Genomic DNA, 27,793 nt, shown 5'->3' with positions numbered 1-27,793 from the left:
TACACAATAGTATCTGGCTAGATAGAAGTATATATAATTATATGAAACAATGAACAATTTCTGATAATTATATAAAATTATAGATCATACAAAATTACATAATTTCACATATTTTAAAGACTCACTTATAATTTTATATAACTATATTCAGCTAGATAAAGGTACATATAATTATATGAAACAATGTAAAGTTATATGAAATTATAAGTGATCAAATTTCATATAATTTTGTAAATCAAAAATTTTTTTCCCGGTAGCAAAATTCTAGGTAAAATTATTAAATTATAATTTTTTAAGTTTAAAAAATTATTCAGCAATTGTAAAATATTTATGATATTCAATTGGCAATTCGATTGTTTTTCATAAAAAATTTCTAAACAAATTTCTTAAATTATTGCTTAAGTATTTTGTTATGCTTAAACTCTTTGTTTGTAAATATTCAAAGAAAAAATTAATATTAATAATTATAAAAATAATAATGCTAAAAATAGAGATTAAAGCTTTTGTACATATGAATTGCCTAATTAAATATAAATAAAAAATAATTAATCTAGTCACTAAACTGAATCGAATTGTCACCAATAATAATTTTTTTGTATTATTTAATTAGTGCCATATACTTGCACTTATTAATAATAGTTTATAATTTAATTGTTATTTTTTTATACACAAAACCAAAGGACAAAGCAATTGTTAGGTTAATAAATTCTTCGCATTTTGTTCATAGGCTAAACTACTATTTTGTAATTTTTGTTTGCTTCACGGAATTTATTTAATAAAAATACATGTACAGAAATATTTAAAATAAAATTGTATAATTCAATTAAGACATAAGTATTTTAATAAATAGATTGTTTATTTATAAATATAAATTATTGTAATATTTAATGTAAGATAGAGATTGACTATAAAAACTATTGAGATGAATAAAAAAAATGTGTTAAATAAAATTATAATTTTTGTTTTAAAATGAAAAGGCATATTTAGTTGGTACACTATTTTTTTATTTTTTTTTTTCATTTTAAACATAAAAAATACAGCAGAATTAGTTAAAATTAATTAACATGCACATGAAAAAATAAACAAATTTTCTTACAGATTATTAATAATAAAATAATCGATTGTAATTAATTATTTATTTATAAAAATACGCAAGTCTATTTTTTATAAATAAATAAATAAATAGTAATAATCATTATCATTAATAATTTTAAAGATTAGTCAACTTAAAAAAAATAGTCTGGCACATAGAACGATTAAAAAAATAAACAATATCTTCTTCATAACAACGACGATTAGATAAAAAAAAATATCATTATTTTAATTAAAAATTTTTCAGGAACTTTTCATCTTAATTAATACCTCGTTTAATTTTTGATTCGCTTTCATCGATAGTTTGGATTTTTTCGGAAGAAATAAAAGGATTTGTTGAAAATTTTTAAGATTTGATTGGTGTTTTAATATTGACTATTTTTTATTTCTCCGGAGATGAAAATTAAAAAAAAAAAAACTTCCAATAAACTACACATAATTTTTTATAACAAAAAAAATTTGCAACAAATTCATTTTCACACAATTTTAAAACCCCAAAAAAATTCTACAAGTACTTGAATTTTAATAAACATCAAATAGTTTATAACTCTACAATAAACTTAATAAAAATTTTTTTTATTCTGTAAAAAATTATATCTTAAAATATAAGCAATAAATTTCGTTTAAATTCACAACTGTTTAATAAAAATTGATTAAATTTTGATTTAAATCAATCATATAAAAAAAATAAAAACTTATTTCAATTTTGCATAAACGAATTTAAAAAAAAAAATTTTTTTTTTCAATTTAATGTTCTCAGTAAACATGATTTTTTATAATCATAATTTTTAAACTTATCAATACAAACCGCTTTCGATGTAAATATTTAAAATTTTTAATTTATCAAACATTTATAGAGAATAACTCACGTATAATTTTTTTTTTTTTTCAGGAAAAATACTATAGCTCTAAAAAATTCAATATTGAAAGAAAAATTTTTCTTAGAAAATTTAATCTTAAATTTTAAATTAAATTTAAAAAATTAAAAAAAAATGTATAATATTTTTTCTGAGTACAATAACTTACACCATAAAATTTTTTAGGGCAATAATCAAAAAACTACGAATTTTAATAAAAAAAAAAAAAAAAAAAGAAGAAAACTTTCAAAAGTAGACCTTAAAAGATTAATTAAAAAGCTACCAGAGCTTTAATATTAATTGAATAGATACTTTTTTTTAAATATCCTTAAATTACTTTTTTTCTTACAACCTAAACTTCTAAAAAACAAAATTTAATATATATGTATCCTTTTCTAAAAAGTTTATGTAAATATCTTATTAAGCATTTGAATGCTATGATATCAATATTAGTTAAATATAGTTTAAAAATAATTATGCAGGTATAGCGTTTCCTCTGAGGTAGACCAAGTTAGCCAACTAATTTAATCATTAATTAATATACTTCTTACTTATTAGATTATTAAAAACTATTACTTTTCAATTAATATAATTTTTCAGTTTTAAGAATAGACTCCATTTCTTTATCAATACGATAAAAATATAACTCTTTCTCGATAGATAAAAAATCATATTAAATAAGAATAGGCATTTTATGTCGTAATATATCTATTTTTTTTTTTTTTTGAATAGTGATGGTGATTTTTGTGATGATTCAGTATCAATTTTTTTTTTAAAAGTCGTCAATACCGCCGTCAGGAACTCCAGATTTTATTTTGTCCAAAATTTTGTTAACAAATTCAGTCGAATGATTTGCAATACGTATTTCTGAAAAAATTAAAAGATTTTCGTTAGATTATTCTAAAAATTTTTTAAAGTATTATTATATAAAATCATATAATTTTATATAGATGTATAAAATTTTATGAATTTTAATATAAATTCATACATTTTTATACAAGTCTAAGAATTTTTGCCATATATATTTATACAATTATATAAAATTATACAAGAACAATTTATATAATTTGAAAGTGTCTTTTTTATTATCATATTATATTTTATGTAAGTATATAAAATTATATAAATTTTTTTACATAATTTTATGCCTCTCTATAAAATTATATAAGAACAATCCGTATAATTATATGATTGTTCATTGTACTATATTTTTATATAACTTTATAAAATTACATTGTTTACATAGTTTTAGGCCTTTTTATAAAATTATATGCATTTTTGCCATATTTTTTTATAAAATTATACAAGAACAATTAATAAAATTTTTTGATTGACTTTTTCATAATCATGTTATATTTTATGTAAGTGTATAAAATTACATGGATTGTTTTGTAATGGAAAAAAAAAAAAATAAATAAATAAATATATCAAATATATATACATAAGAAAGAAAAAAATATACATAAAGTAAAAATTTTACGGGCCATTTACTTGACGGTTATCGTCAAGTAAAAGTGCCACCGCCAAGTTGGCACAACAAAAATTACATAACATTAAACCGTATAATTTTATATGATTGCCTTGTATATCATTACATTATGTCTTATATAAATTTAGAAAATTATATGAGCTGTTGTAAAATAATTTTATGATTTTATATATAATTATATGAATTTTTTTCCATATATTTTTTACACAATTATATACTAACAATTCGTATAATTTTATATGATTATTTTTTGTACTACTATGTTATATTATCAATTTATCATATTATTTTTTATATGAGAGTATAAAATTCTATGGATTCTTGTTCTATATTTTTGTGCAGTTACAGAAAATTATATAACAATTTGTATAATTTGATATGATTATCTATATAATATTATGGTATTATTTTTTATATAAATGTATAAAATTATATAAATTGTCATATAATTTTCTATCATTATACAAAGTTGTAGATTGTTCTTATATAATTTTAGATAATGATATAAAACTATGCATGAATTTTTATCGGGTTCAATGAAATATTTTCAACTTTTTCTCAATTTTTTGTTGTTTTTCAAAGAAAAAAAATTCTATGTTTAATTTTAAGAACTTTACTTCTAATAATTGAAATATAATTTTCCATAAAACAAGACCTTAGTCAAAAATTAAAAAAAATTGAACTTAGAAAGAATAAATAAAATAGTAAATATTTTAAAAACTTACTCGTAGAAGATTTGCAAATTTTATCCATTTGTCGTGTTAATTCTTCCTGTTTTTCCGAACTTTGCTTGGTTAATTTAACCGCCAATATCGTCTTTATCTGTGCAATACCATTAATGAGACGTTTATGCTCAATTTCAAGTCCGTGTAACTTTATTTTATTAGCTTCATGCTGAGCTTTCTTTTTCAATCGACAAGCACGTGAGGCAAGTTTATTTTTTTCTTTGCGTGTTTTAGGCCGAGCAGGAAATGGCAGTTCTGACACTGGGGTCATGTCGTTAATAATACGAGACAGTTTGTCTAATTCTTTACCAATAATGTACAGTTTACGTGGATTTGGTGTTAAATCATTGCCATCACCCTTGCGCGCTTTACCGGAGTGTTTAATACCACGCAGTGAACAGCTGGGGCTGAAAACAGGGTCTGTTGCTTGATTAAGAACGTGTGGATCTTCGAGACGTTTGTGTGCTATCAAACGCTGTCCTTTAGGTCCTTTTGCTTGTACGTTATACTGCCAGAAATATTTTTCCTTTTTTGACATTTTCGATGGTCCTGATGATGATGCTGTTGGGTCCCGGGAATCTCTAATACTGCTATGATCCTCACCGTCACTTCCTGAGTCTTAAATTATAATCAAATAATATATGTTTGAAAAGTACTAAAAATTAAATTTTTTTTTTTTTTTTTTTTTTAAAAAAATTTTATATAAATATTAAGGCCAAAATTATAGCCGCAATTTTAAAATAAATGTTCAACATTACGGCTAAAAATATTGATCCTATAAGAAAATTTTTCAAATAAAAGTTGTTTAAAATTTTATTTTATAAAATATATAGGTGATTCTCTGTAAGGAAAATAATAAAAAAAAGCATACCATTATCACTGCTGTAGTCATCATAATGATCACTATCATCATCACTGTCCTCATAGCCTTCATCATGACTAAGTGGATCCAATTGTCCAAGCGGATCAATTTGAGGATCAGGACTTAGAGCACCGCCAGTACTCAAGCTGCTCGTTGATTCAGCTTCAGCGACTCCAATACTCGATGTGCTCAACAAATGACGTCTTGGTTCACGTCTAGCCCATATTTGCTCCAATCCTAGGCTCTGTGTTGGCGCAGACATAGATAATCTTGATACTTTTATTTTACTGGTGTTGACAATGTCCATTGGTACTGGGTCCACTCTTTTTATCGGGCTCATAGTATTGCTTTCAACTTTCCTCATCAGCAATTCGTGCAAAGTTGAGGTTGAACCAACTGTTACAGGTTTGTTGTTCATTGTTGGATTGTTCATAGCGATATTGACATTGGTAGGTATCATATGTGGCGAAGTTGATGAACTTGCTGTTGAACTTCCAATGTCGTAGCATGAATCCATTGATTCTGAAAAAAATTCAAATTAAGGCATCATTGAAAGTTCATTTGTGAGTTTTTAAATTATGTCCTAAAATTTAAGTTCATTTATTGTCTATTTGTCTTGTAAAAAATTATATGTAATTTTTATAAAAAATTATATGTAATTTTTATAAAAAATTATATGGATTTTTTTTTTATCAAATTCTTAAAATTGTCATCTGTAGCTCTAGTTTTATTTTTTTTTTTTTTTTTTTAGCGCAAGTATTCAATTAATAACATGAAATGAAAAAAAAGTAGTTAAATAATAAATTTATTACTCGAAGGAAGCTTTTTTTTTTGAAAATTAAAAAAATGATAGTGTCAAACAGTTTACTTGCGAAATAAAATAAAAAAAAAAAAGGATAAAGGAACCAAATATTGACCAGGCAGCATAACAACTTGATCTAAAAAAATCTAGTAATTTAATTTTATGTCCAGTACATAATTATTAATTTTTAATTGTACTTAAAATATTTACGCAGGCACATAAATATGTGCAGTTGATATAATAAAAAAAAAAATAAGTTTGTGTACAATTGTCAGAAATTTGTGAAAATTAGTCATTAGAACTTAACTTCGCCATGTTTTTTACGAACATTTGTGATTAATTTATATAAAATTAAATACTTCATAATCAATAATTAAGTATTTGTCAAAAAAATTGATTATCGAATATTAATAATCAATAATTTTTGTCAGAAAAAAAATGTTAATAATTGAAATAATACTATGGTCAAAAATTGGTATTGTAAATTGTCTGATGTATCTAATATTAGTATGGCTTCGGCTATTGATTTCAATATGAGTACTGAAGATAATATTGTATCAGAATACAGGACAATTAACAACAATACTGAAGTTATTAACACGTCAGTAAATAGATTACCTAATATCGAAACTATTATAGATTAAAAATAAAAGTTATTTATAATTCTAATTCGTATAATACTACTGGTCAGTGTTTGGAATATAGGCAGTCAATATTTAGTGCGTAATGGTCAATATTCGGAGCAACCGGCTGTAACGTTAATCATTACAATTTAATGTATATTATTCAGTATTTAAGAAACAAAAGTGTTATAGTTTGCAAGTTAAAACTGTTAAAAAACGCATTACACTCGTTTTGACTCATAAAGTTATTCAAAAATTCACAAATAAATGAATAGCTTGGTATAATTAGTGCCAAATACTAACCAGCAATGTGACTGGTGCTTGGACTAACATAAACAACTTCATTATCAAAAGTCCCCGCAAAGTTCGTAGAATAGGTCGTCGTTGGTTTGAAAGTAATCGTACTGCTAGGATAGCTAGCAGCAAAACCGCTGATCCCAGTTGTCAGTAAACCAACATTGGAACCAAGAACAGGTGGTGCTGGTGCCAGTGGAACAGGTATCTGCGGGACCACAGTTTGTGGTGACACCGGCTGCATGCGTTCTTCAGGCAGGAGTAAGTCGTCGAAATTCAAATCACCGAGCAGAATGTCATCATTGGCGTTCAACTCCGCCAGTGTAGGACCTTGAATTAGGTCGGCTTTGTCTACTTGGAATATGTCGTCGTCTTCCATTTTGAATGTTATTCCGAGTTGCTCTGGGTCTATGGAGAAGTCCTCAGGCTCGACACGGCAACCCCACATTGACGGCAGAGTCAGAGGTGATGGCGAAAATTGGTCATAGATACCACGACCTCCGCGATGGCTTCCTGGGATTGGTACTGACGCCGTTGTTGATGTTACTTCTAGGCCACTGGGCTCTTGCTTTATTAGGTTGTTCATTTGACTTGAGTTGAGATCATTTAGTACGAATTCTTGAAAACTATCACCCATCTTTGTATCTGAAAAAGTTTTTTAGGTTTTATAATTGAAAATTTGCTTTGTCATTCATAAAAAATGTAATCTAAAATTAAATACAAATATTTCTCATTTTTTAATGAACATATTAAATATTCACAGTATTATTTTTAATATTAATCAATAATATGTTATAATTCTTTTGATATCTCAATAAAACATTGAAAATTTTGCTGTGCCTATTGCCGAAAATATTTTATCAGTTCAATTACTGCTCCCGGAATGTTCAACTACTGCGGTTTGCCAAAATTGATTGTTCAATTAATACTCCTTTCATAGTCTATCTTAAAAACGTTGTCAAAATATAAATATTAAATTATCTGCGTTATTTTGCGCTTCAATAAATTCAAAATTGTTTATATTTTCATGAAAATCACTCACTTTAACTAATAATTACATCTTTATACATTAAAAGTAGGATCAAATCCGTTTTACTTTGAAACCTGTTCAACTACTGGGTACTTTACCTTATCATATAATTTTATGTATTTTACTCAAATGTAATTTTATATATTAGTTCAAATTATATAACTTTTAGTCAGATATAATTTTACACAGCATATAATTTCATGTAGTTGCAAAAATTGATGTAAATTTTTGTTCCACATCATTTTATGAAATTTCTATCACAAATAATTTTATATAATTTTTAACGTTAAATTATAAATCATAAGAAACATTTAGTTTATAAAATTAAATTTTGACCAACTTTCATTTGGAAAATTTTCATATACTTAGATTCAATATTTTAGCCGTAATGTTACACGTTTAAATCATTCATTTGAAAATTGCGGCAAAAATTTCAGCCATAAAAATTATATAAAATTATATAAGTTAGTCACCTATAATATTACACAGTTGCATATAATTTCATGCGATTTTTGTGACATAATTTTTACATTATTATATGAATTTTTGACAAGTGATTTAATAGATAGTTGTATAAAAGTATACAAATTTTTGTTACATATAATTGTATAAAATTATATGGAGTTTTTTAATTCTAATTCTAATTAGGTTTTATTTTTCTTTGTTAGTCCTAACGACGTTTTAACGAAAAAAAATTTTTCTATAAATTTTTCTAATTAGAAAAAAATATCTTTCTAATTTTTAAAAAATCTGGAACAATCCTCGTAAAATTTTCAGTTTAAATTAAAATAAAATTACAATTGTTTCAACTTGTATTCCTTCACCACATGTAATTTTATGATCATCAGATGACATAAAATCCAGTAAGATTTTTAACAATGCAATTAACTCAATTTGCTGATAAAAAGGAAGTCACTAACAAATTCTTCGAATTTTGGACACGACATCTGTCGGGTTAGTCAATCCAATCTTAACTCTCATCTGAGAATTAGAAAACTAATTGATAATACAAAATAAAATTAATTCTGAGCTTCCTTTATTCATTCATCAAAAGCTACAATTTCCCTACTATTTATCAGTAACAAGCATGCTCATAGTGTTCCAGCTGCCTATCCCAAGTTTATCTGAGGGGAACTATTTTCCATGAAAATACTTTCGATTTTCTTCTTCTAAATAATAACAATAATTATCTCTTTATTCTCCAGTAAAATTCTTCTAGCCTTGAAAAAATTGAAGTAATCTTAAGCCTTTAAAAATTTATTACTGAAATTAAAAAACATCCGATCATTTTTTTTTTAAAGAAAAAACAAAATAAAAATTGTTTGAATAACTTTTTAGATTTTATACAGAATTTTTTTTAAATAAAATTGTTAAATAAAAAAAAAGATACTAAAATAACACATATTTGTCCATTTTTTAGTTTTTTATTACTAAATTTTTGTAAAAAAATTTGAATAAAAAATTCTACATCTATAAATTAAAAAAATAACAAGTACAAATTTTTAAAAAATACTTTTTTTTTTTAATTAATTTGTAATAAAAATTTGGAAAATTTTCAGACGTCTGCTGATTATGAAAATTAATTTAGCATATATTTAATAATTTTCTAAATTTCATAACAAATAAATTTTGGCAAAAAAAATTAGCATGTAGAAATTAAAAAAAATAAAAAATGCAATTTTTTAAAAACAACTTTTTTGTTAAATAAAATTAAAAAATTGTCAATTGACTGCTAACTTTAATTTCATCTGCTGATTTCAGTGTCATTAAAAAAAAAAAAAAAATAATAAAAACTGTTATTCTTAATTTTAATATAAAAATTTGCATGAGGCTGAAGTTAACAAACACTTGACAATTTTTTGATTTTTCTTGAAAAATGAACTAGGCATAGAAAATTATTTATGAAAATGTAATTTACAATTTTTCAAAGCTTCTAAAGATGAAATTTTTAAATAAAATTTTTTTGTTAACAAAATTCTAAAAATTATCAGATGTCTCTCAACTCCTGTGTCATAAATTTGCTCATAATTTCCATAAAAAAATACCGCTTAGTTGTCAATATTATAAAAAAAACTTGCGTAATATTAAAATCCATATTTACATCAATATAATGTAAAGTTTAATCAAAATCAAACGTTCTTGATCCGCCTGCTATTTTCCATACCTAAAAAAAATATAAAACATAAATTGCCAAGAAAAAATAAAAAAAAAAAAAATAAACAATGTCATTCATTAAAACTTACATTTTTTTTTACATGAAGTGATGAAATATCCAGTTTAATTAGGTTAGAAAATCTTGTGAGTAAGAATCACCACTGATCACAATAAAAATAAATAATAAACTCACAATATCACATAATTGAAATTACTATTACAAATATTTAATCACGACCATGACTTTCATAAAATTTGACAATGAGATTATTTCTAATCTTACTTCTATTTTTAATCACAAAAAAAAAAATTATTAAAAAAAATTCAGTGTTTTTGTTATTGTTATTGTTGTGGAAAAAAAAATCAATTAGTAAAAACACACCCCCTCGGTCGCTTGTTCAACACAATTAGAAAAAGGTCAACTGGAACCCAATGTGTGTATTTTACTTATTAACAATAACAATAACAACAATCATAATATTAAATATTAATAATAATAAATTAGTATGTTATGTTGTGTACCGAAGAAACACGATCATACGATCAATCACAAAACACATACATAATTTATCTACACGCGCGGAAGTGTGTGTAAAAATAAAAATCCAAATACATATGGCTTAGATGTGCTGTACATAGTAAACACAACACAACTACGAAAATAAACTTTATCTCTCTTGTTATTGCTTGTTACTTATTCAACCAATGAGAGCGCTGGATGCCAGCTCACGTCACGAAAATTTTATTATTTTCGTCTATTTTGTCCACACAAAGAAACCACGCGACTGCTAATGCAGCTATTTATTATTTATTATTATGTTGTTTAACTGTTAATATTAAAATGGTTGCTTCAGAGTTTTTTTTTTTTTTTCTTTAATTTTAAGGGAAAATTCACTGTGAATTTATTAACTATGGTTAATCAATCACGGAGAATAAATTTATTTATTAGCAATTTTCGGAGACACTTTTTTGTGAGATGTTTACGTTTTTACACTAAGATTATTTATGTATCGAAACACAAGAATCGATTGTTTGGAAGTTTTTTTTGTTCTGGGAAATCGATCGTGTAATTTCGATTTTTTTAAAGTTTAGTTCTGCGCATGCGCCGAGCGGACCGGGAAAATTCAAAATTTTTTATACGTTTAATTTTTAAAATAATTTTATAATTAAACTGAAAGCCATACGCAACTATACAATGGTAAAATATATAAATTATGTACATAAATTTTTATTACAATTATTTTTATTATAAAATATTATAGTAGGGGAGAAGGGGATCAATTGAACCATTACATTCGAATTAAAAAATCGAAAAAATTGACAAAACGCTTTATGCTCTTAGAATTAGATTCTAATATGTTAAACTTGGATATGATCAAAATTTGAAATCATTGCGATTAATAAATTTTGAAAAATTGAGATTTTTTTATTTTTAGGCATGTAAACTTTTTTTTCGGCCGGTGACAAATTGTTTAATAATATTTCAATTTTTGAATTAAGTGATAAAGTTTGAATTGTAGTCGTTCTATATACTTATACTTTATAATCCTCAACTTTGTCTACAGTGATATAATAGTTTATTTATTTATTATTTACTATTAATTGTTAAAAAATTATATGGGGTCAATTGAACCAGCAGTCCCGGGGACGATTGAACCATACGGAGAAGCATGGGATATGTGCCCGCATCTTGACTCTACGTGAAAAAACTCAGGGAAATAATCTAACAATTTGATGAACTGAATTTATAATGAAAATTATTTTTAAATTGATTTTTAATTTATTTAATATAATATCTGTGCATTAAAACGGTGCAACAGTTATATTAGCAAGTAACAATTAATATATTATTTATTAAAAGTTCGGGTTTGAGTTTTAAATATTATTGGTTCAATTGCCCCCGAGCGGGGGTCAATTGAACCATTCGACGCGTTTGGATAAATTAATAATTTTTAAAAATTCACATTGTTTATTGACTAATTTATGTATTGATAATGATAGTAGACATAATAAACTAGCATTCCGAGAAAAAAAAAATTATTATCTAGTTTTAATTCGAATAGTAAAAAATAACTAAGCTTTTTTTGATTCAATTGACCCCCTTCTCCCCTAACTAGTCCTTTGTTGATGTACTTCTTTTAAATTTGCGTTCGACTCGAATTGATGACTTCTTGAATCGTGTTCCAATATCTTCTGGTTCAGAAACTTTTGGACCTCTTTGGTTTGGAAAATGCGGGCCGAGCTTCCACCTCGATCTTCGTTGATTGAGGATCAGACGGAAAGAGTCTATCGATTTCCTTTATTCCTTTAAAAAAGAGATGTAACCGAAGAACCCAGGATTCTATTTCAGCAAAAATCGACATCTTGATAAATTTATCGAATAGTAGATGATGTTAAGCTTGAATAAAAACTTGTAGAATAACCTTGGGCGATGTCAAGTACCCTTTATATATGTGAAAGTTTAGAAACTTACCCCCTCCGCTAGTTTTTAACCACTGACCCCACTCTGGCAATTTTCAACAGCGTGCCAATCAGATTAGGCAGAGCCAGTGGAGGGGGAAGTCCGTTATCCTTTGTATATAGAAAGAGACGAGATCAGTCTACAATTTTTCCTTCTTCCTTTTTTTACTACAATTTTTCCTTCAACGCTAGCAACACCTGGCTAACTCAACACATTCGTCAAGATGCCAACTTACGCTAAACTATACGTAGACGTACTTCGATTATACTTCTTTGTTGAAGAAATGAAGGAGATAGACAAAATCTTTCCGTCTGATTCTCAAGCATCAAAAATCGAGGTGGAACCTTGGCTCGATTTTCCAAGAGGTCCAGAGAATCCAAATCCAGAGGATGTAAAATCATTCACGAAGCTTCTAGTTGGAGCTGAACGTAAAATCAAGAAGAGGACATTAAAAAAAAAAATAATCAATCAACTGGATAAAATTACCAATGGCCCTTTTTAGGGCCGCCTAATTTTTCACAACGTAAAATTTTTTTTAAGTTTTAATTTAAAATTTCATTCACATAAAAGCGAAATTTTTAACAACTAAACAATTTAAAAAAAATTAGAAATATGAAGAACATCGCTTAAAAAAATTTAAGTTTTTTCAGAAAATGTTACAATTCAAAAATATAAAGGAAAATACAGAATGGCCATCTTTAGAAACTTTTAAATCGTTTCGGTTGCCTGAACTTCAAAATTGTTCGCTATTCCCGCTTCAGCAATTATCGGAGCCTGCGGGCGAACTAGGCGAACATTAGAGTTAGAAGTGGAAGGGGAAGGTTTTAAGCTCAAGTGGATAAAAATAAGGGTCCCTTTATCGTCAGAGGTCATTAAGAAGTTCTTTGTTTACAAATTACTCCGAGAATGGCTCCATCATTGGTACACTTGACTAAAACTGACAGCGACGAAGAAGTCAACGAAAAGTGGCTCAGGGACGCCGTAGATCCGATGAGGGGTCTGACTCTGGAGGACATCGAAAAGATTTTGCCCTTGTTAACCAGAGAGCAGGCTCAGGTCATTAAGCGGTATGTGGCGGTCTTGAGCCGTATTTATTATGGGGAGTCGCGGAAACCAAAAAAAGAGTGGCTCAGTAAATATTTGAGAGATATTTCGAGGCATAAGACTTGCTAAAAATAGCAATGAAAAATAAGGTTGCACCTTATCAAGACTACTTGTTTTGTTATTCTTTTATAAATAAATACACAGAAAAAAAAATTTCTTGACTAGAGAAAAAAATTGTTGGGTCAAGAAAATTTTCGGCTGCCTGAACGTTAAAATTCTTCGTTACTGCCACTTCAGCAATTATCGGAGCCTGCGGGCGAACTAGGCGAACATTAGAGTTAGAAGTGGAAGGGGAAGGTTTTAAGTTCAAGTAGGCATAACTACGGATCCCTTTATTGTTAGAAGTCATTACTAAGTACTTTGTTCAACGTGATTTTACGAATCCCAAGAATGGCTCCATCATCCGAAATTCAGAACGTCGAAGAAGTGAAGGAAGAAAAGCGGCTCAGGGACGTCGTGAATCCGATGAGGGGTTTGACTCAGGAGGACGTGGAAAAGGACGTGGAAAAGATTTTGCCCTTGTTGACCAGAGAACAGGCTCAAGTCATCAAGCGGTATGTAGCGGTCTTATACCAAACCCATTCTGGGGAGACGCGTAAATTAAAAAAAGAATGACTGAGCAAATATCTGAGAGATATTTTGAGGCTGAAGCCTTCATTTGTTAAAATAACAATACGAACAATAACAGAGAATAAGGTACAGCGCTTGGTACAGGGTCTCTACCCCCTCTTATGCTCACAGCGCATGCTACCGTCTCTACCACTTAATCGTCCATCAGGTCGTTGCGCGAGTAACGCTTGAGTCCAGTGTGGCCAGATCGTGCGATTTTTTTACCCCCACTTTGTACCACTTTCAATGTAGTCAGATGAGAGTGTCCTATAAAGTGGGGGTAAGAAAAGAGCACGTTCTGGCCACACTGCTTGAGTCTATAAGTAGCCGTAAGGGAACGAAAAAGTTTTATTACTTGGACATCTACCGAACCTAACGGATCTCCGTTTGACTATATATATATATATATATATATATATATATATATATATATATATATATATATATATATATATATATATATATATATATATATATATATATATTTACTAGAATTTCCATCAGTTCCGAAACAAAAATGGATGGACTAAAAGAATTAATCGATCTCATGACGAATTTAAATCTTCGATGAAATCTAGACTATGACCACGACTACATTACCTTAAGTGTAACTGATGAAGACGAACGATTTCTCTTTAGTGACGACTGTAACATTAATGAATTTATTGCAAAAGATAAAAAAGTCGCTGACAAATCTGACGAACTGAAGATGAAAGACACAGAACTAATAGACAATCGGCGTAGATTTAAAATATACCGTAGAAGACTGCGCAATCTTCAACAACATTTAAAATTTTGTCATAATGATTTTGACTACTCAAGTCAAAAAGACGAAAGTCTAGACGACAATGAAATGGTCCTTTTCAGGACCAAAAAAAACCTTTTACTAGTTAAGAAAACTTATTCAAGTACAATGATTTACTTAAACCTAAAAAAAAAAATGAATTACCTAACTCCAAATACCCATGTTAAATGTTGCCTGTATTAGAGAAAAGCAATACTAACAATAAAATTAATTTTCTTTATACCTTGGTAAAAAGTTCGCATCTATTTCGAGGCAGAAAGTTAAAGATTCGTGCATTAATTGAAAAAAATCAAAGTTTCAAAAAAGTTTAATTTTACAAAAATTAAAATTAGAAAAAAAATCGTTTTTCAAGTTTCCATTCACCGTAGAAGTGTAGCAAAAAAAACATTTTGATCACCATCAATGTATGCAAGTAGTGAAAATATGAAAACGGTCCTCAAGATCCTTACCCTGGTTAAAAAAAAGTATTGATCGAGAACAATGGAAATGGAATTAAAAATAATTATTTTTACAATGAATCGAATTCTTTTCAATTCCATTTCTATTGTTCTCAATACTTTTTTTAATCAGGGTACTAGAATTCAAATTTGCGCGCGCCTTACTATAGCGTTTACATATATTTTCATGCTCATGATATATTCGACCAATCACGTTACGAATAGTTTGATGCCACATACATTTCATCTCAATTTTATTATGGGATCTTTGATTACATTTAAGTAGTAGTACAAATTCAAACTTTAAGTTGTTCAAGTCATATTGTTTGAAATTAAATAGATATTTGCCCTACCTATCATAACTTTTGAACAGCTTGACCGATTTTATTGCGGTTGGCGCCACTCGAAAGGGCTTGACCAAACTTAGATTTGAATGCAATTTGGACCGATTCGAGTTCAAAAAGATAATTTTCATGTCATTTTGAGTTATCCGAGCTTAAAAGTCTTAAAAACACTATCTTTTGAATTTTCAAACCGCAATAACTTTCGAATGAATGAACCGATTTCCACCCCGTTGGCAGCATTCGATGCAGTTTTTTAAGATCCATAAAGAATTTTTAAGTTTGAATTGATCGAACTAGGTATTTCGAAGAAATCCCGAAAAAACACTTTTTTTGGTTTTCTTTCGACAAAGATAACTCAAGAACATATCGGCCGATTTTCACGCGGTTGGCAACATTCGACACAGTTTCTCAAATTCTATGATACACATTTAGACATAAATTGAACAGACCGGTAATTTCGGTGTAATTAAAAAAAAACACTTTTTTCGTCAACGATCACTCATGAACGGGGTGAAAACAACGGCGATTTTGCAAAACGGGGTGAAAACAATAACTTCTAGATCTTTGAAAATCTTTGATTTTCTTGGCGGAAAGTTAAAAAATTGATTTTATTTCCATTTCTAGACAAAAATAGCCCTTGATTATGTAGATTATATTTATAGATGCAAAATTAAATAAAATTGTATTCAATCAAAACTAATTTGTAATTTAATGGGGTAATTTATGTAAATTTTTTTTAACATTGTAAAGGTGTAGAAAATTATGAAAGAAATAATACAAAGTTATATCACGTTGAAACTGATCTATACTTTTGTATAATCGTTTAAATAAAATTTGACTGTAAATAGATCAGTTTATAATTTTACGTTATGGCTTAGATTCTATAAAATGTCTTCTAATGACACAAAGTTTTATAAAATTTCAAAGGCTAAAATTTAATATAAATTCATACAAAAATTTTTTTGAAGTAATAATTAAATTACAAATGTATGTACTAAATAAAAATATAATAAAAAAATAAATTGTAGTTGGCGCGAAAATTCAAATTTAACTTTCCCAGCTGACTCCAGATGTCACTTAACAGCGAAGCTAAATGAAAAAAAATTTGTCATACGATGTACGATTTACTGTAGAAATGTCTGCCGACATGTCCTATATATGTCGATAACACGAGTAACGAGTTAATAAACACGAGGATAAATAATATATATACACATTAACGGACACTGTTTTTTTTACATGAAATATTTAAATAAAAATTAATAAAATAAACGAACAAATTAATTTGTTAAAATGAATACAATTGTGTATAATAGAACGATGATTGCTGTTAATTCTAACCTCATACGAAGTAAGCTTTCCATTTATTTATACGCGTATTATCACGCAAATATTACTATGTTTTTTGGTTATTATTTAGCATGACATCATTAACATGTTGATTTATATAACAATTATTATTATTCCTAACTTATTCATTCACTTTATTTGAGTTGTTTTTAATTAATATATTTTTTTTAATATTCCCAGATTTTTTAACAATACTTTAACCTTTTATTGTCATGTGTTACTTTTTTTATTTTTTTAATAATGAAATTTTTTTTTTTACTCTTACATTTTTTTGTTTTGATAAATTTCAATTCAATTTTGTTCAAAATTTTTGATAAATTTCAATTCAATTTTGTTCAAAATTTTTTATTTAGTTTAAAAAAATTTTTGTTAATATTGCATAATTTTTTTTTCTGAAAAAAAGCGAATGTGGAAAAAAAATTGTATCAAATTAAAGTTAGAAATTTATTTTTAAGAAATTACAATACTAATTTAAATTGCAAGTTAAATTTAAACTTTAAATAAGAATTAGCTGAAATTTAAATACCGAATATTTAAAATAATTTTTTTCTAATTTCAATAATGTACTAATTTGTTGTAATAATTATAATTACAGAACATACTGGTTTAGTATAAAAATTTTCAATTGGGTATTTGCATGATTTTGATATTCATAAACTTTTGATATTTTTACATTCTATATAATTTTTTTAAATTTTTCGATTTTGTTCTTAAAAATTTTAATAATTTAATAAATAAAAAAAAGCAGATATTTAAATGAATAAGTAGCTCCATCTCGTGTATGTGACGTCATAGTGCTTATTTCATTTGAAATTTTAAGCGCCAATCTCTTGTAAACACGTGGCAGGTGTAAACAATTGTTGTGTTAATTGTGATTGATTAAAAAAAGATCTGGTTGTGTTGTTTATAATAAAATAAAATTATTTAATTGCTCGAAATGTCGTCAAAAAATGAGTTTTATTGGTGTATAGTTCCAACGTGTAGAAATACTGGTAAATCGACACTAGAAAAAATTTTTATAAATGCTCCATTAAATTCTGTTAAACGGAAAAATTGGTTAGATGCATGTGGAAATAAAACTCATTATTCATCATCAACTCGGCTTTATTGTTGTGAAGATCATTTTGACGTAAGTATTTATTAAAAATTTATTTTAATGTTTACATAAAATCATAACCTAAATTTGTGATTTTCGTCTCATTGCATGAATTGATGTTGAATTTTATTCATTTTAGCTCAAAGTGGATTTAGAAAATTGGCTGGAATGGACAATGGTTGGTGGTAACAAACGTATGAGGAATAATGTTATACCTCATAAATTTATTGAGCAATCAAAATCATTAAGCATGGGTGATGGAAGTAGAGAGAATCCTCAAGCTCCTTCAATGAAAGTTGATAAAGTAGGTACTGAAGCAATGGATCTAAATATTGCCAAGTTACGGCTGGATCAAAACTTAGGAGGTATAATGGACGATTTACATTCTGACCTATCAAATTTCAATACACCAGAAGATTTTCAAAAGAATAAATCCAATGTTTGTGACGATCCCCCTGCCACTGGAGGTCAAAAACTCCATGTTGATGTCCAAGTAAAAATAAGGAGTTCATACAGAAGTGTAAAAGTTCAATGTAAACCTGTGACTAAAGATCGTTCATCATCTCCAATTGAGCAGTTGGTTGATGATATAAATGCGCATAATTTTATTTCTCAACCAGCTAATAATGATCAATTATTGAATCCTTCACCTAATACTACGAATTTATCTTCTAACACAACGGCTAGTTCATTCCCTACTTCATCAGATAATTTTTTAACATCAAATGGAAGTACAGAAAATGAGTGGAAAAATGCATTTCAACAAGAAGAATTTCAGAAGCGTAATTTAAAGCAAACATTTGAAAGAATTCGGCTGTCACCTCGTAAATACATCGGGATTCCAAGTGATTGCATGGATATTATCGATATTTTACGTATGGCTAATTTAAGTGACATTGATATATTTATTACGTTAAAAAAAATAAGATTGAATGAGAGTTTTGCGATTTTAGCTGATGATTTTGGAATGTCCACTTCTAATATAAGTCGTATCTTTAATAAGACTTTGCCAGTCATGGCAGAATATCTAAAAGACTTTATTATATGGCCTTCATCAGCAAGAATTAAACTTCAGTTGCCAATAAGTTTCCGAAGCCGTTATGCAGCAGTAGAATCAATCATTGATTGTTTAGAAATTGAAATTGAAAAGTCAACAGATCCTGTTAAACAATCATTAACCTGGTCTGAATACAAACAATGCAATACGGTCAAATATTTAATTTCTTGTACACCTGATGGCATAGTTAATTTTATTTCACCGGGATTCGGTGGTAGAACATCGGATGCTGAAATAGTTTCTCAATCTGGATATTTGGATTGTTTAAAACCAGGCGCTGCTATACTGGCTGATAGAGGCTTCAAACACATAGAAAATTTTGTAGTTGAAAAAAAATGTACATTAATTAGACCACCAACAGTAAGTTCTGAGAAGCAACCAAGTCATGATGAAGTGTTAGCAACAAAACGAATCGCGAGCCTCCGTATTCACATTGAAAGATTAACAAGAAGAATACGAGAATTTGAAATTTGCGAACCTCATTCATGTGTAAATATTAAACTTATTCCACAGATGGATAATATAATGACAATCGCCGCAGCTTTAACTAATCTACAATGACCATTGATCAAAAAAACATAAGTTTTAAAAGTTGTTGTTCAATAAAAATGTAATATTTATATTAAGAATTCAATTTTTGTATTTTTTTTTATTAAATAATTTAATTTATTTCAATGAATTAAATAAACGCTTGAAAATACAATTTTTCCAAAATTTACTTAGGTCTTTTAGTAATTTTTCAACTACTTGTGAATCATAATCGATAATAATAGATTTGAATTGCCGTGTTTCTTCAAAAGTTGGGTCTGTTACGATAAACATTGCTTTATTTCTTCCTGTGAAAAGCATTTGCATCTGCATTTGAATAAAATATTTCATTGCAATTTTATTGTAATTGTCAGTGTCAATATAAGTGCGAAAGCTTTTTTGAGACGTCGGGCATTTAATTTCTACCACGAATTCGTCATCTATTGCATCTGGAGAAGCTCCTAAGTACGGGTGATTTTGGGATAAGAATAAACCACACTTTTGGAATTTACGCTTCAACTTCTGCTCAACTTGTTGTAAAACTGTAGCTTCCAGCTCTTTACCTCGTTCCATAGTTTTTGTATTGCGTAGTTTTTGACCTCCAACTAGCAACTCTACTAACGTTCCATTAGGTGTATTACAGCGGGATGCTTCATAAGCTTTCGACGCTGTTATTCGTCCATACCGCAATGAAAACCAAAGATCACAATCTGCTTGGTTTTGAGTTTCCTTTTCTATATTATCACACAAGTCAGGAGACATTCGATTTGCACTAAATTGTATAAAATTATCGCATAATGTTCCTCCTAAATTAATAAAGTCCACTAATAAATTGTGTATTGAGAGGCTTTTTTCAGTATTCTCAGAGTTGAAATACTTCAAGATTTGGCTCTGTACGTTTTTTTGTTTTGTTCTATTGACAAATTCTTGCAAAGTATTGAAAGACTTAGGTACAGCAGTAATATTTGTCTCAGAATCAAAATCTGTCACTCGAATGAATTTGATTGCTGACCCAACTTGAGATAAAACTGATTTACGCCAGTAACATTCAACATCAGTTGGAGATGGTTCTTCCGATCGTCTGTGTAGCCACATTAAAAATGCGATTGAGTGCTTACATCCACCTAAAAAAGGTATTACAAGAAGTGATTATTGGTTATAATATTATCAAAATATTTATTTTAGCATATTATATAACGTGTGTATTAGATATGAATGTTTATGCAGGAAATTATGAAACAAACAATAACCGCAATGATTTTATTACTTGAATATTGTTAAATTATTTTATTTACCTGACGATGCGGCGCAATCATGACACTGAATCAATAAAATTTCTTCATCAACAATATTTATAACTACAGTCACTCTATATGATTTATTATGTACTCTGTGTTCAGGACAAATAAGACACTTGAGAGTACATTCAGGTCCCTGAAGCTTAATTTGTACATATTCAATGGCTGCATCTTCATATGACTTTCTCCCAGATCTATAATTCAAAATATTAAAATAAATATTATTTATGTAACAGCTAATGAATACTTTATGAACTTGTTGATAAAAAAGCACCGATTTATTTATAACTAATATCTAAATAAACAACTGTATTAAAATATACGAACATGCTAGCTTTTGCTCCTTTCATTTCTGCTGATACAAAATCAGAGTTTGTAGCGAGATAAGTTGCAACCATGAATGCATCAACTCGCGGTAAATTATCAGACCGTGCTTCACTAAAACCAGGATCCACTTTTTGCCGAGGCATTTTTATTAATTCGTTGATAATCACAAACTACACTGTTGAACTGATGCTTCTCAAAAGTCTTAGTATAACAACATTGACATGTTCATAACCTCCAAACACATTCACTTTAAATTTAAAAAAAACATTTCACAAAAATTTATTTCACTTTTAATTATTTTCAGCAAAATCTAGCATTAAAAATAGGATGTATAAAACTTAAAATTGAAAAAAACTTAACTTTAAGTTTTTTAGCAATGTAAAATATTATACATGACTTAAATGCTCATTCAAATATACGCGCTACAAACAGCACAATGACGTCACACCAATCACATCGCGTTTTACATCACGTGACTTTTATGTAATTTAGGACCACTTTTATTTATTAAATTATTTAAATTTTTAAGAACAAAATCGAAAAATTTTTCTTCCAAAAATTTTAAAAAGTTATATAGAATGTAAAAATATCAAAAACTTATGAATATCAAAATCATGCAAATACCCAATTTTAAATTAAAATTTTATTTTATATTATTACGATCGATTATTAATTTTTTTTCAAATTTCAGGAAAAAAAAAAAAGATGAAATCTTGGGCAAAATGAAATAATTCTTCAGTATTAAATTTTTTTTTGGAAAATAAGCAATAATCTCGTGTAAAAAAAAAACTTGTTCTAAAAGAATCATAAGCTTAGTGATCCTAAATGTGACTCGATTTAGGATATTTTTTGATATACATTTATGACACCAAACCGAAATGAAATTTAGATTTTAGAAAAATATTTTGGCCATTACTCAGAGAAAATATTGTAAGAAATACTTTTATGGTAGTTTTAGGCACTTAAATGACAACTTTATGATACTTTTTTGACACTTTTAGGACATTTTTATGACAATTTTTGGACTTCTTTGTGACACTCTTAGGACTTTTTTATGACAATTTTAGAACTTCTTTATGACAGTCTTAAGAAATTTTTATGAAAGTTTTAAGATGCACTTATGACAATTTAAGATAATTTTATAAAAATTTCAGGACAATTTTATGACACTTATATGACAATGTTAAGACTCTCTCCTGACAATTCATATATCACTTGTATGACATCGATGACAATTTCAGAAAATTGAGGTGTTGCTAAGTTTTTATTATGATAATTTTAGAATACTTTTAGTATACAATGACTCGATACACACTTCTAACTTAAATAGTTTTTGATATAACCCCAATTATCTTAGAAGAAATAAATTAAATAATCTCTAGTGTATTTATGTACTTACTGCTCCAAAATTCCATCTTTTTTTTGTCTCCTTCGCTTTCATTATAACATTACCATTTTTGATACAATCCTTATTTCATCTAGGATCCATCATATAAATTTATCATTTTAAAATTCTAAAGTTCATAAAAGTATCATAAAAATGTCCTAAATTTTGTCACGTTTAGGATCCTAAGCTTATGACTCTTTTAGGACATGTTTTTTTTTTTTTACACGGGTATATCATAATCAAAATTAAAGAGAAAAAATTTTTAAAACTGTTTTTTAAACAGGGATGTGTGAATCCGAATCCCTGTTTAAAAATCTTCATTGAAAAAAATTCGCTCTATGCAAAACGAGCATTGGTTTCTTAAAAATTATGAACTAGTTATTGACACCCATTATTTAAATATTCCAAAGTATGCAATTAATTTTGATTATTTAATTTTATAATCTGCGATTATTGTTTAGCCAAAATTTTTCAAATAAAACCAACGACTAATTAAAACCCCTAATTTCAGGATGTTACTGTACAAAGCACTGGTGTCTGAATCACAAACTGCTCTACCCTCCAATAACAAAATTATCACCAATTTTCCCAGCATCATCCACAAACTACATATTAAATCCACCATCTTCCCTCCCAGCTTCTTTGAGCAGCCTCCAGATCCGTGATTTTCACCTTCTGACGGCTTTCCGCGCGCAAGAGCCCTCATCAAAGGTTGAAGAAACCGTAAAACGCCTGAAAGAAGAACAAGAAGACAAAGAAAAGTCCGTCCTTGCAGTGGAAACTGCTGAAAAAGCAGTAGCTGAAAAACGAACAATCTGGCAAAAAGTAAAAGCTGAGTTGCTTCACTATTACCACGGCTTCCGTCTTCTTGGTCTTGACATGAAGATAGCTTTCAAACTGGTCGTAAGGATGTTACAAGGCCACGAGCTGACACGTCGTGAGCATCGTCTTCTTGTAAAGACAACCGGAGACATGTTCCGCTTGATTCCTTTTTCAGTTTTTATAATCGTCCCTTTTATGGAATTTTTGCTGCCTGTTTTCATAAAATTCTTTCCGGGAATGTTGCCCTCAACTTTCCAGACAGCAACGGACAAAGAGAACAAACTGAAGCAAGCGCTGAAAGTAAAGATAGAAATGGCGAAATTTTTACAAAAAACTTTAGATGAAATGGCTGTTCAGTCTTCGGATCACCGATCTGCTACAGCTAAAGAATTTTCCGAATTTTTTTGCAAATTGCGTTCTACTGGAGAAGTTGCTTCCACGGAAGACATAATGAAGTTCTCAAAATTGTTTGAAGATGAAATAACTCTTGATTCATTATCACGGCAGCAATTGGTAGCGCTGTGTCGGGTGTTGGACATCCAGACTTTAGGTACCAGCAATTTCTTGCGGTTCTTACTGAGGATGAAATTAAGAAACCTAGCTGCTGATGACAGAGTAATTGAAAAGGAAGGAGTTGAAACTTTGACAAGAGCTGAGCTTCAACAGGCTTGCCGAGCTCGTGGTATGCGAGCGTATGGAATGCCTGAGAACAGACTACGTGATCAGCTGAACCAGTGGTTGGATTTGAGCATCCACAAGAAGGTTCCACCTTCCTTGTTGCTGCTTTCCAGAGCTATGATGATCCCAGACACCATTCCGATGTCCGACAAGCTCAAGGCGACCATCTCAGCGCTGCCTGATGATGTCTTGGCGAGAACAAAGGGTGCCATTGGAGACAAGGAAGGCAAAGTCGACCACAGGACCAACATTGAGATCATTAAACTTGAGGAGAAGAGAATTGAAGAAGAAAGACAGGAGCAGAAGGCTCAGGAGCAAAAGGCTCAGGAGCAAAAGGCTCAGGAGCAAAAGGCTCAGGAGCAAAAGGCTCAGGAGCAAAAGGCTCAGGAGCAAAAGGCTCAGGAAGTACCGGAACCTGTTGTTGAGAAGGAGAAGGTTCCTGAGATAACTACGACTGATGTTAAAGTTCTGGAGCAGGCTCTGGACTCAATTGGTCAGGATAAGAAGATGGCCGTTGAGAAGGAAGAATTGAAGGAACTCAAGGAAGAAATGGCTGAGTATGTTGAGGATATTCAGGAGTTGGATGAAATTAAGGCTGAGGCCAAGAAAGTTGGAGGCAGTGAAATTGAGGATCTCAAGGTATCCAAGGGAGCTAGTAGATTGTATAAGAAGGTCAATAAGATGATTAGTAAGATGGACAAGGTGCTCGAGGAGTTGGAGGTTGAGGAGAAACAGGTTAAGGAGAAGATTGAGGGATTGAAGCATGAGGAGAAGAAAGTTGAAGGGGATGTTGTCGAGGAGTTGGTTAGGATTGACGAACTTATTGCTGCGATTAAGAAGATTCAAAGTGTTCCGGATGATGAGAAGTTGAATAGGATGCAGGAAATTTTGGGAGAAATTGATGTTGATAGAGATGGTGCTATTAAAATCGAGGATGTTCTTAAAGTGAGTATAATTTTGTAAAAATTTGTTTTATTAAGGTAGTTGTCGTGGTACAGTATTGTCAAAAAATTAAAGATTATATGCGCTGCAAAAGTATACGAGCTTGCAGCTAAGTAAAATTTTCGATTTTTTCTGAAAATTTGAAGAAAAAAGAAACGATGAAGTTTGGTATGAACAATTTTTTTTCACTTTTTTAATAATGCATTTAAAAACAAAAACTAAAAAAAAAAAAAAAAGTCTTAATAAGATGAAAATAAATTCATCAGATATTAAATAATTTTTTAGAATTTTTTTTAACAAATAAATTATGGCAAAAACAATTAGAAAAAAAAATTGACATGTAAAAACTTAAAAAAATTAAAAATTTAATTTTTTAAAAATAATTTTTTGGAAAAAATTTGTTTGTTAAAAAAAATTAAAAAATTCTTTAATGACTGCTAACTTTAATGCCATCTCAATAAGTCAAAATTTGGAAAAGTTATCGTTATTGCAAAAATAAAAAGCCATTATTTTAATTGTGCACAATTATCATTCGGATAATATTTTAAAAAGCAGAATTGTTTATTACAGTTTACTTTTTTCCGTGTGTAAAAAAATTTGAAAAATTTTCGAAAAATGTCTTTTATTGGGTAGAAAAAAATAAAAAAATTTCAGCCAAATCGAAAGAGATCGTGTTCAAATAAAACTATTAAAAATAAAATTATTTTTCAGGTAATCGAGTTAATAGGCAAAGATGACATAAAACTGAACAAAAAGCAAATGAACGAATTAATAAAACTAATGGAAAAAGAAGAAGTCCTGGAAGTTGAAGATCAAATCCAAAAAGCTTTGCTGAAAGAAAGCAAAGAATCAAAACAGAGTACCAGCACTAGTAAATCAACTGTACCAGCAACACCAGTAACTAAAGCAGAGAAAATCTCTGAAGAAGGTTTCATTAACGAGATACCAGAGATTTCAGTCAAGGCTACCGACGTAGCCAATGATGTCCAGCCATCAAAATCTGTTAAAAATAGTAAGAATAAAGTAAGCGCTACAGAGAAGAAAAGCGATCCAGAAGAACTGAAGGATCCAGCGCCGATCATCACAGATTCAATTGACAAAACGATTTCATCGACACCCCCGGTCACATCGACAGTACCTCCGCCAAAAACAAAAAAATTAAAAGGTTCTAAACAACTATGATTCACTCGAGTCTGAAAGTTATTTAAATAAAATTGATTAATTAATTAATATATTTTATTTAATTATTAATTAATTAATTAGTTAATATATATTTAATGCTTAGTCAAAACATCAAACATATTTTTTTTACCAGATTAAAATATCGCTACGTGTTTCATGTGGATAATAGAAATAGAAAAACGGATTTTATTTATTAATTTTCGAGTTATGGATCTGGATTGAGGTAATTTTCTGTTTACATTTCTTGGTTGTAAAATTAATCAGTTAAATTGAAATTACGTTGGATCGTTATCATTCCGTAATCTTTAAACAGTAAAAATTTTTTATGGAGTTATTAATACTTCAGAAACATCAATCGTTTTTTTTTTTTTTTTTTTTTTTTTTTTTTTATTGTTTTAAATATAATTAATGAAAGCATTTGTAATGTCTTTTTTGTTACGCTAAAAAATGCGATAGTAAATTTTTTAATTGAAATAAATGAACAAGTCAACGCACTGGTATCTCGAAAGAGATAATTGTACAATTGTAATAAATAAATGTATTAATATTATTATTATTGCTATTAATAAATTAAATAAGTATAAATTAGTTTTTATTTAGGATAAGCAGAATACTAAAATTTTTAAAATGGATTTTTATTATTCTGATTTATTTTTTAACTCTAGGTAGAAATTTAAAAAAAATTATAAATGCAATTTTTTAAAAATAATTTTCAAGAACAAATTTATTTTAATAAATTAAAAAATGAAAATAAAAAAATTAAAAAAAATTTCATTCGTAAAAAGCTAGAAAAACTGTAATTGCAATTTTTTAAAGTTTTTAACAGATGACAATTTGTTTTTCTTTTTTTTATAGTCAATTTTTCAATAAAAAAATTTTTTTAATTTTTTAATGTCGGCTAACTTCGATAATATCAAAAATTATAAAATTTTTTTTGTACACTTTTTTTACGTCCCTGAAGATTAAAAGCTTAAAATTTTTCAAAAATTTACTCAAAAATAAATTTTCACATATGATAATTATTCTATACAAAAAAAAAAATTAATTAAAAATAAAATAAAATTTATCTGTCACTTGACAATTTTTAAATTGTCTTTAACAAAAGTAAATTGTTCCAAAAAATAATTTTTAAATTATGACATTCAATTTAGCTGTCACTTCACAATTGTTTTAATTTTATTCAACAAATAAATTATAGCAAAAAAAATTATTAAAAAAATGGACTTAGAAATTTTACTAAATTAAAAATGCAATTTTTTAAAAATAATTTTTTAGAACAAATTTAATTGTTAAAGAAAATTAAAAAATTGTCAAGTGACAGCTAACTTTAATGTAATTTTTAAATTCCAATAATTTTTACCTGTTAATTTTTTTTTTTGTCATAATTAATTTGTTACAAAAATTAAAAAAATCATCAAATATCTGTTGAATTAATTTT

At 28.0% G+C, this 27,793-nt stretch overlaps 4 protein-coding genes across 6 annotated transcripts; 2 read left to right on the top strand and 2 right to left on the bottom strand.

The window, feature by feature from the left end:
- Positions 1-997: 997 nt before the first annotated feature.
- On the bottom strand, positions 998-10,943 carry Reptor (repressed by TOR). 2 transcript variants are annotated; one of them, XM_074239710.1, is made up of 7 exons: positions 10,311-10,943; positions 10,018-10,213; positions 9,876-9,938; positions 6,754-7,389; positions 5,035-5,547; positions 4,164-4,781; positions 998-2,816 (listed from the first exon to the last, which is right to left on the bottom strand). In XM_074239710.1, exons 4-7 carry the CDS (start codon positions 7,379-7,381, stop codon positions 2,722-2,724), a joined length of 1,854 nt encoding a protein of 617 aa, XP_074095811.1. In that variant the 5' UTR covers positions 7,382-7,389; positions 9,876-9,938; positions 10,018-10,213; positions 10,311-10,943; the 3' UTR covers positions 998-2,721. The 2 variants fall into 2 exon arrangements, with proteins under 2 accessions (XP_074095811.1, XP_074095810.1); XM_074239709.1 differs by having other exon boundaries at positions 10,018-10,943.
- Positions 10,944-16,824: 5,881 nt separating this feature from the next.
- On the top strand, positions 16,825-26,940 carry Letm1 (Leucine zipper and EF-hand containing transmembrane protein 1). Of its 2 annotated transcripts, XM_074239747.1 has the most exons (4): positions 16,825-17,039; positions 23,243-25,176; positions 25,885-26,338; positions 26,489-26,940. In XM_074239747.1, the coding sequence occupies exons 1-4, from the start codon at positions 16,982-16,984 to the stop codon at positions 26,491-26,493; spliced, it is 2,451 nt and encodes an 816-aa protein (XP_074095848.1). In that variant the 5' UTR covers positions 16,825-16,981; the 3' UTR covers positions 26,494-26,940. The 2 variants fall into 2 exon arrangements, with proteins under 2 accessions (XP_074095848.1, XP_074095847.1); XM_074239746.1 differs by having other exon boundaries at positions 16,826-17,039; positions 25,885-26,940.
- Positions 17,642-19,799, top strand: LOC141525313 (uncharacterized). The gene is made up of 2 exons (XM_074239748.1): positions 17,642-18,167; positions 18,274-19,799. The coding sequence occupies exons 1-2, from the start codon at positions 17,976-17,978 to the stop codon at positions 19,750-19,752; spliced, it is 1,671 nt and encodes a 556-aa protein (XP_074095849.1). The 5' UTR covers positions 17,642-17,975; the 3' UTR covers positions 19,753-19,799.
- LOC141525450 (uncharacterized) lies at positions 19,858-21,949 on the bottom strand. Its single transcript, XM_074239962.1, has 3 exons — positions 21,345-21,949; positions 21,015-21,211; positions 19,858-20,843 (listed from the first exon to the last, which is right to left on the bottom strand). The coding sequence occupies exons 1-3, from the start codon at positions 21,485-21,487 to the stop codon at positions 19,858-19,860; spliced, it is 1,326 nt and encodes a 441-aa protein (XP_074096063.1). The 5' UTR covers positions 21,488-21,949.
- Positions 26,941-27,793: the final 853 nt, after the last annotated feature.

This window comes from Cotesia typhae, unplaced genomic scaffold, assembly GCF_013202065.1.
Source record: "Cotesia typhae breed Kobodo isofemale line unplaced genomic scaffold, CoteBio_Ctyphae contig_26, whole genome shotgun sequence".
Classification (NCBI taxonomy): domain Eukaryota; kingdom Metazoa; phylum Arthropoda; class Insecta; order Hymenoptera; family Braconidae; genus Cotesia; species Cotesia typhae.
This window is presented reverse-complemented; position numbering and strand designations above follow the sequence as displayed.

Bases quoted from the DNA above. Each gene is read 5' to 3' on its own strand.
- LOC141525313 (XM_074239748.1), top strand. From the start codon at position 17,976: ATGTCGTCAAAAAATGAGTTTTATTGGTGTATAGTTCCAACGTGTAGA. The intron at 18,168-18,273 runs GTAAGTATTTAT...TATTCATTTTAG, and splicing joins GTTGTGAAGATCATTTTGAC to CTCAAAGTGGATTTAGAAAA.
- LOC141525450 (XM_074239962.1), bottom strand. From the start codon at position 21,487: ATGCCTCGGCAAAAAGTGGATCCTGGTTTTAGTGAAGCACGGTCTGAT. The intron at 21,212-21,344 runs GTTCGTATATTT...TTTGAATTATAG, and splicing joins AAAGGAGCAAAAGCTAGCAT to ATCTGGGAGAAAGTCATATG. The intron at 20,844-21,014 runs GTAAATAAAATA...TACCTTTTTTAG, and splicing joins TGATTGCGCCGCATCGTCAG to GTGGATGTAAGCACTCAATC.
- Letm1 (XM_074239746.1), top strand. From the start codon at position 16,982: ATGAATACAATTGTGTATAATAGAACGATGATTGCTGTTAATTCTAAC. The intron at 17,040-23,242 runs GTAAGCTTTCCA...CCCTAATTTCAG, and splicing joins TAATTCTAACCTCATACGAA to GATGTTACTGTACAAAGCAC. The intron at 25,177-25,884 runs GTGAGTATAATT...ATTATTTTTCAG, and splicing joins AAATCGAGGATGTTCTTAAA to GTAATCGAGTTAATAGGCAA.
- Reptor (XM_074239709.1), bottom strand. From the start codon at position 7,381: ATGGGTGATAGTTTTCAAGAATTCGTACTAAATGATCTCAACTCAAGT. The intron at 4,782-5,034 runs GTATGCTTTTTT...TTATAATTTAAG, and splicing joins TGACTACAGCAGTGATAATG to ACTCAGGAAGTGACGGTGAG. The intron at 2,817-4,163 runs GTAAGTTTTTAA...TAATTTTTTCAG, and splicing joins AATTTGCAAATCTTCTACGA to AAATACGTATTGCAAATCAT.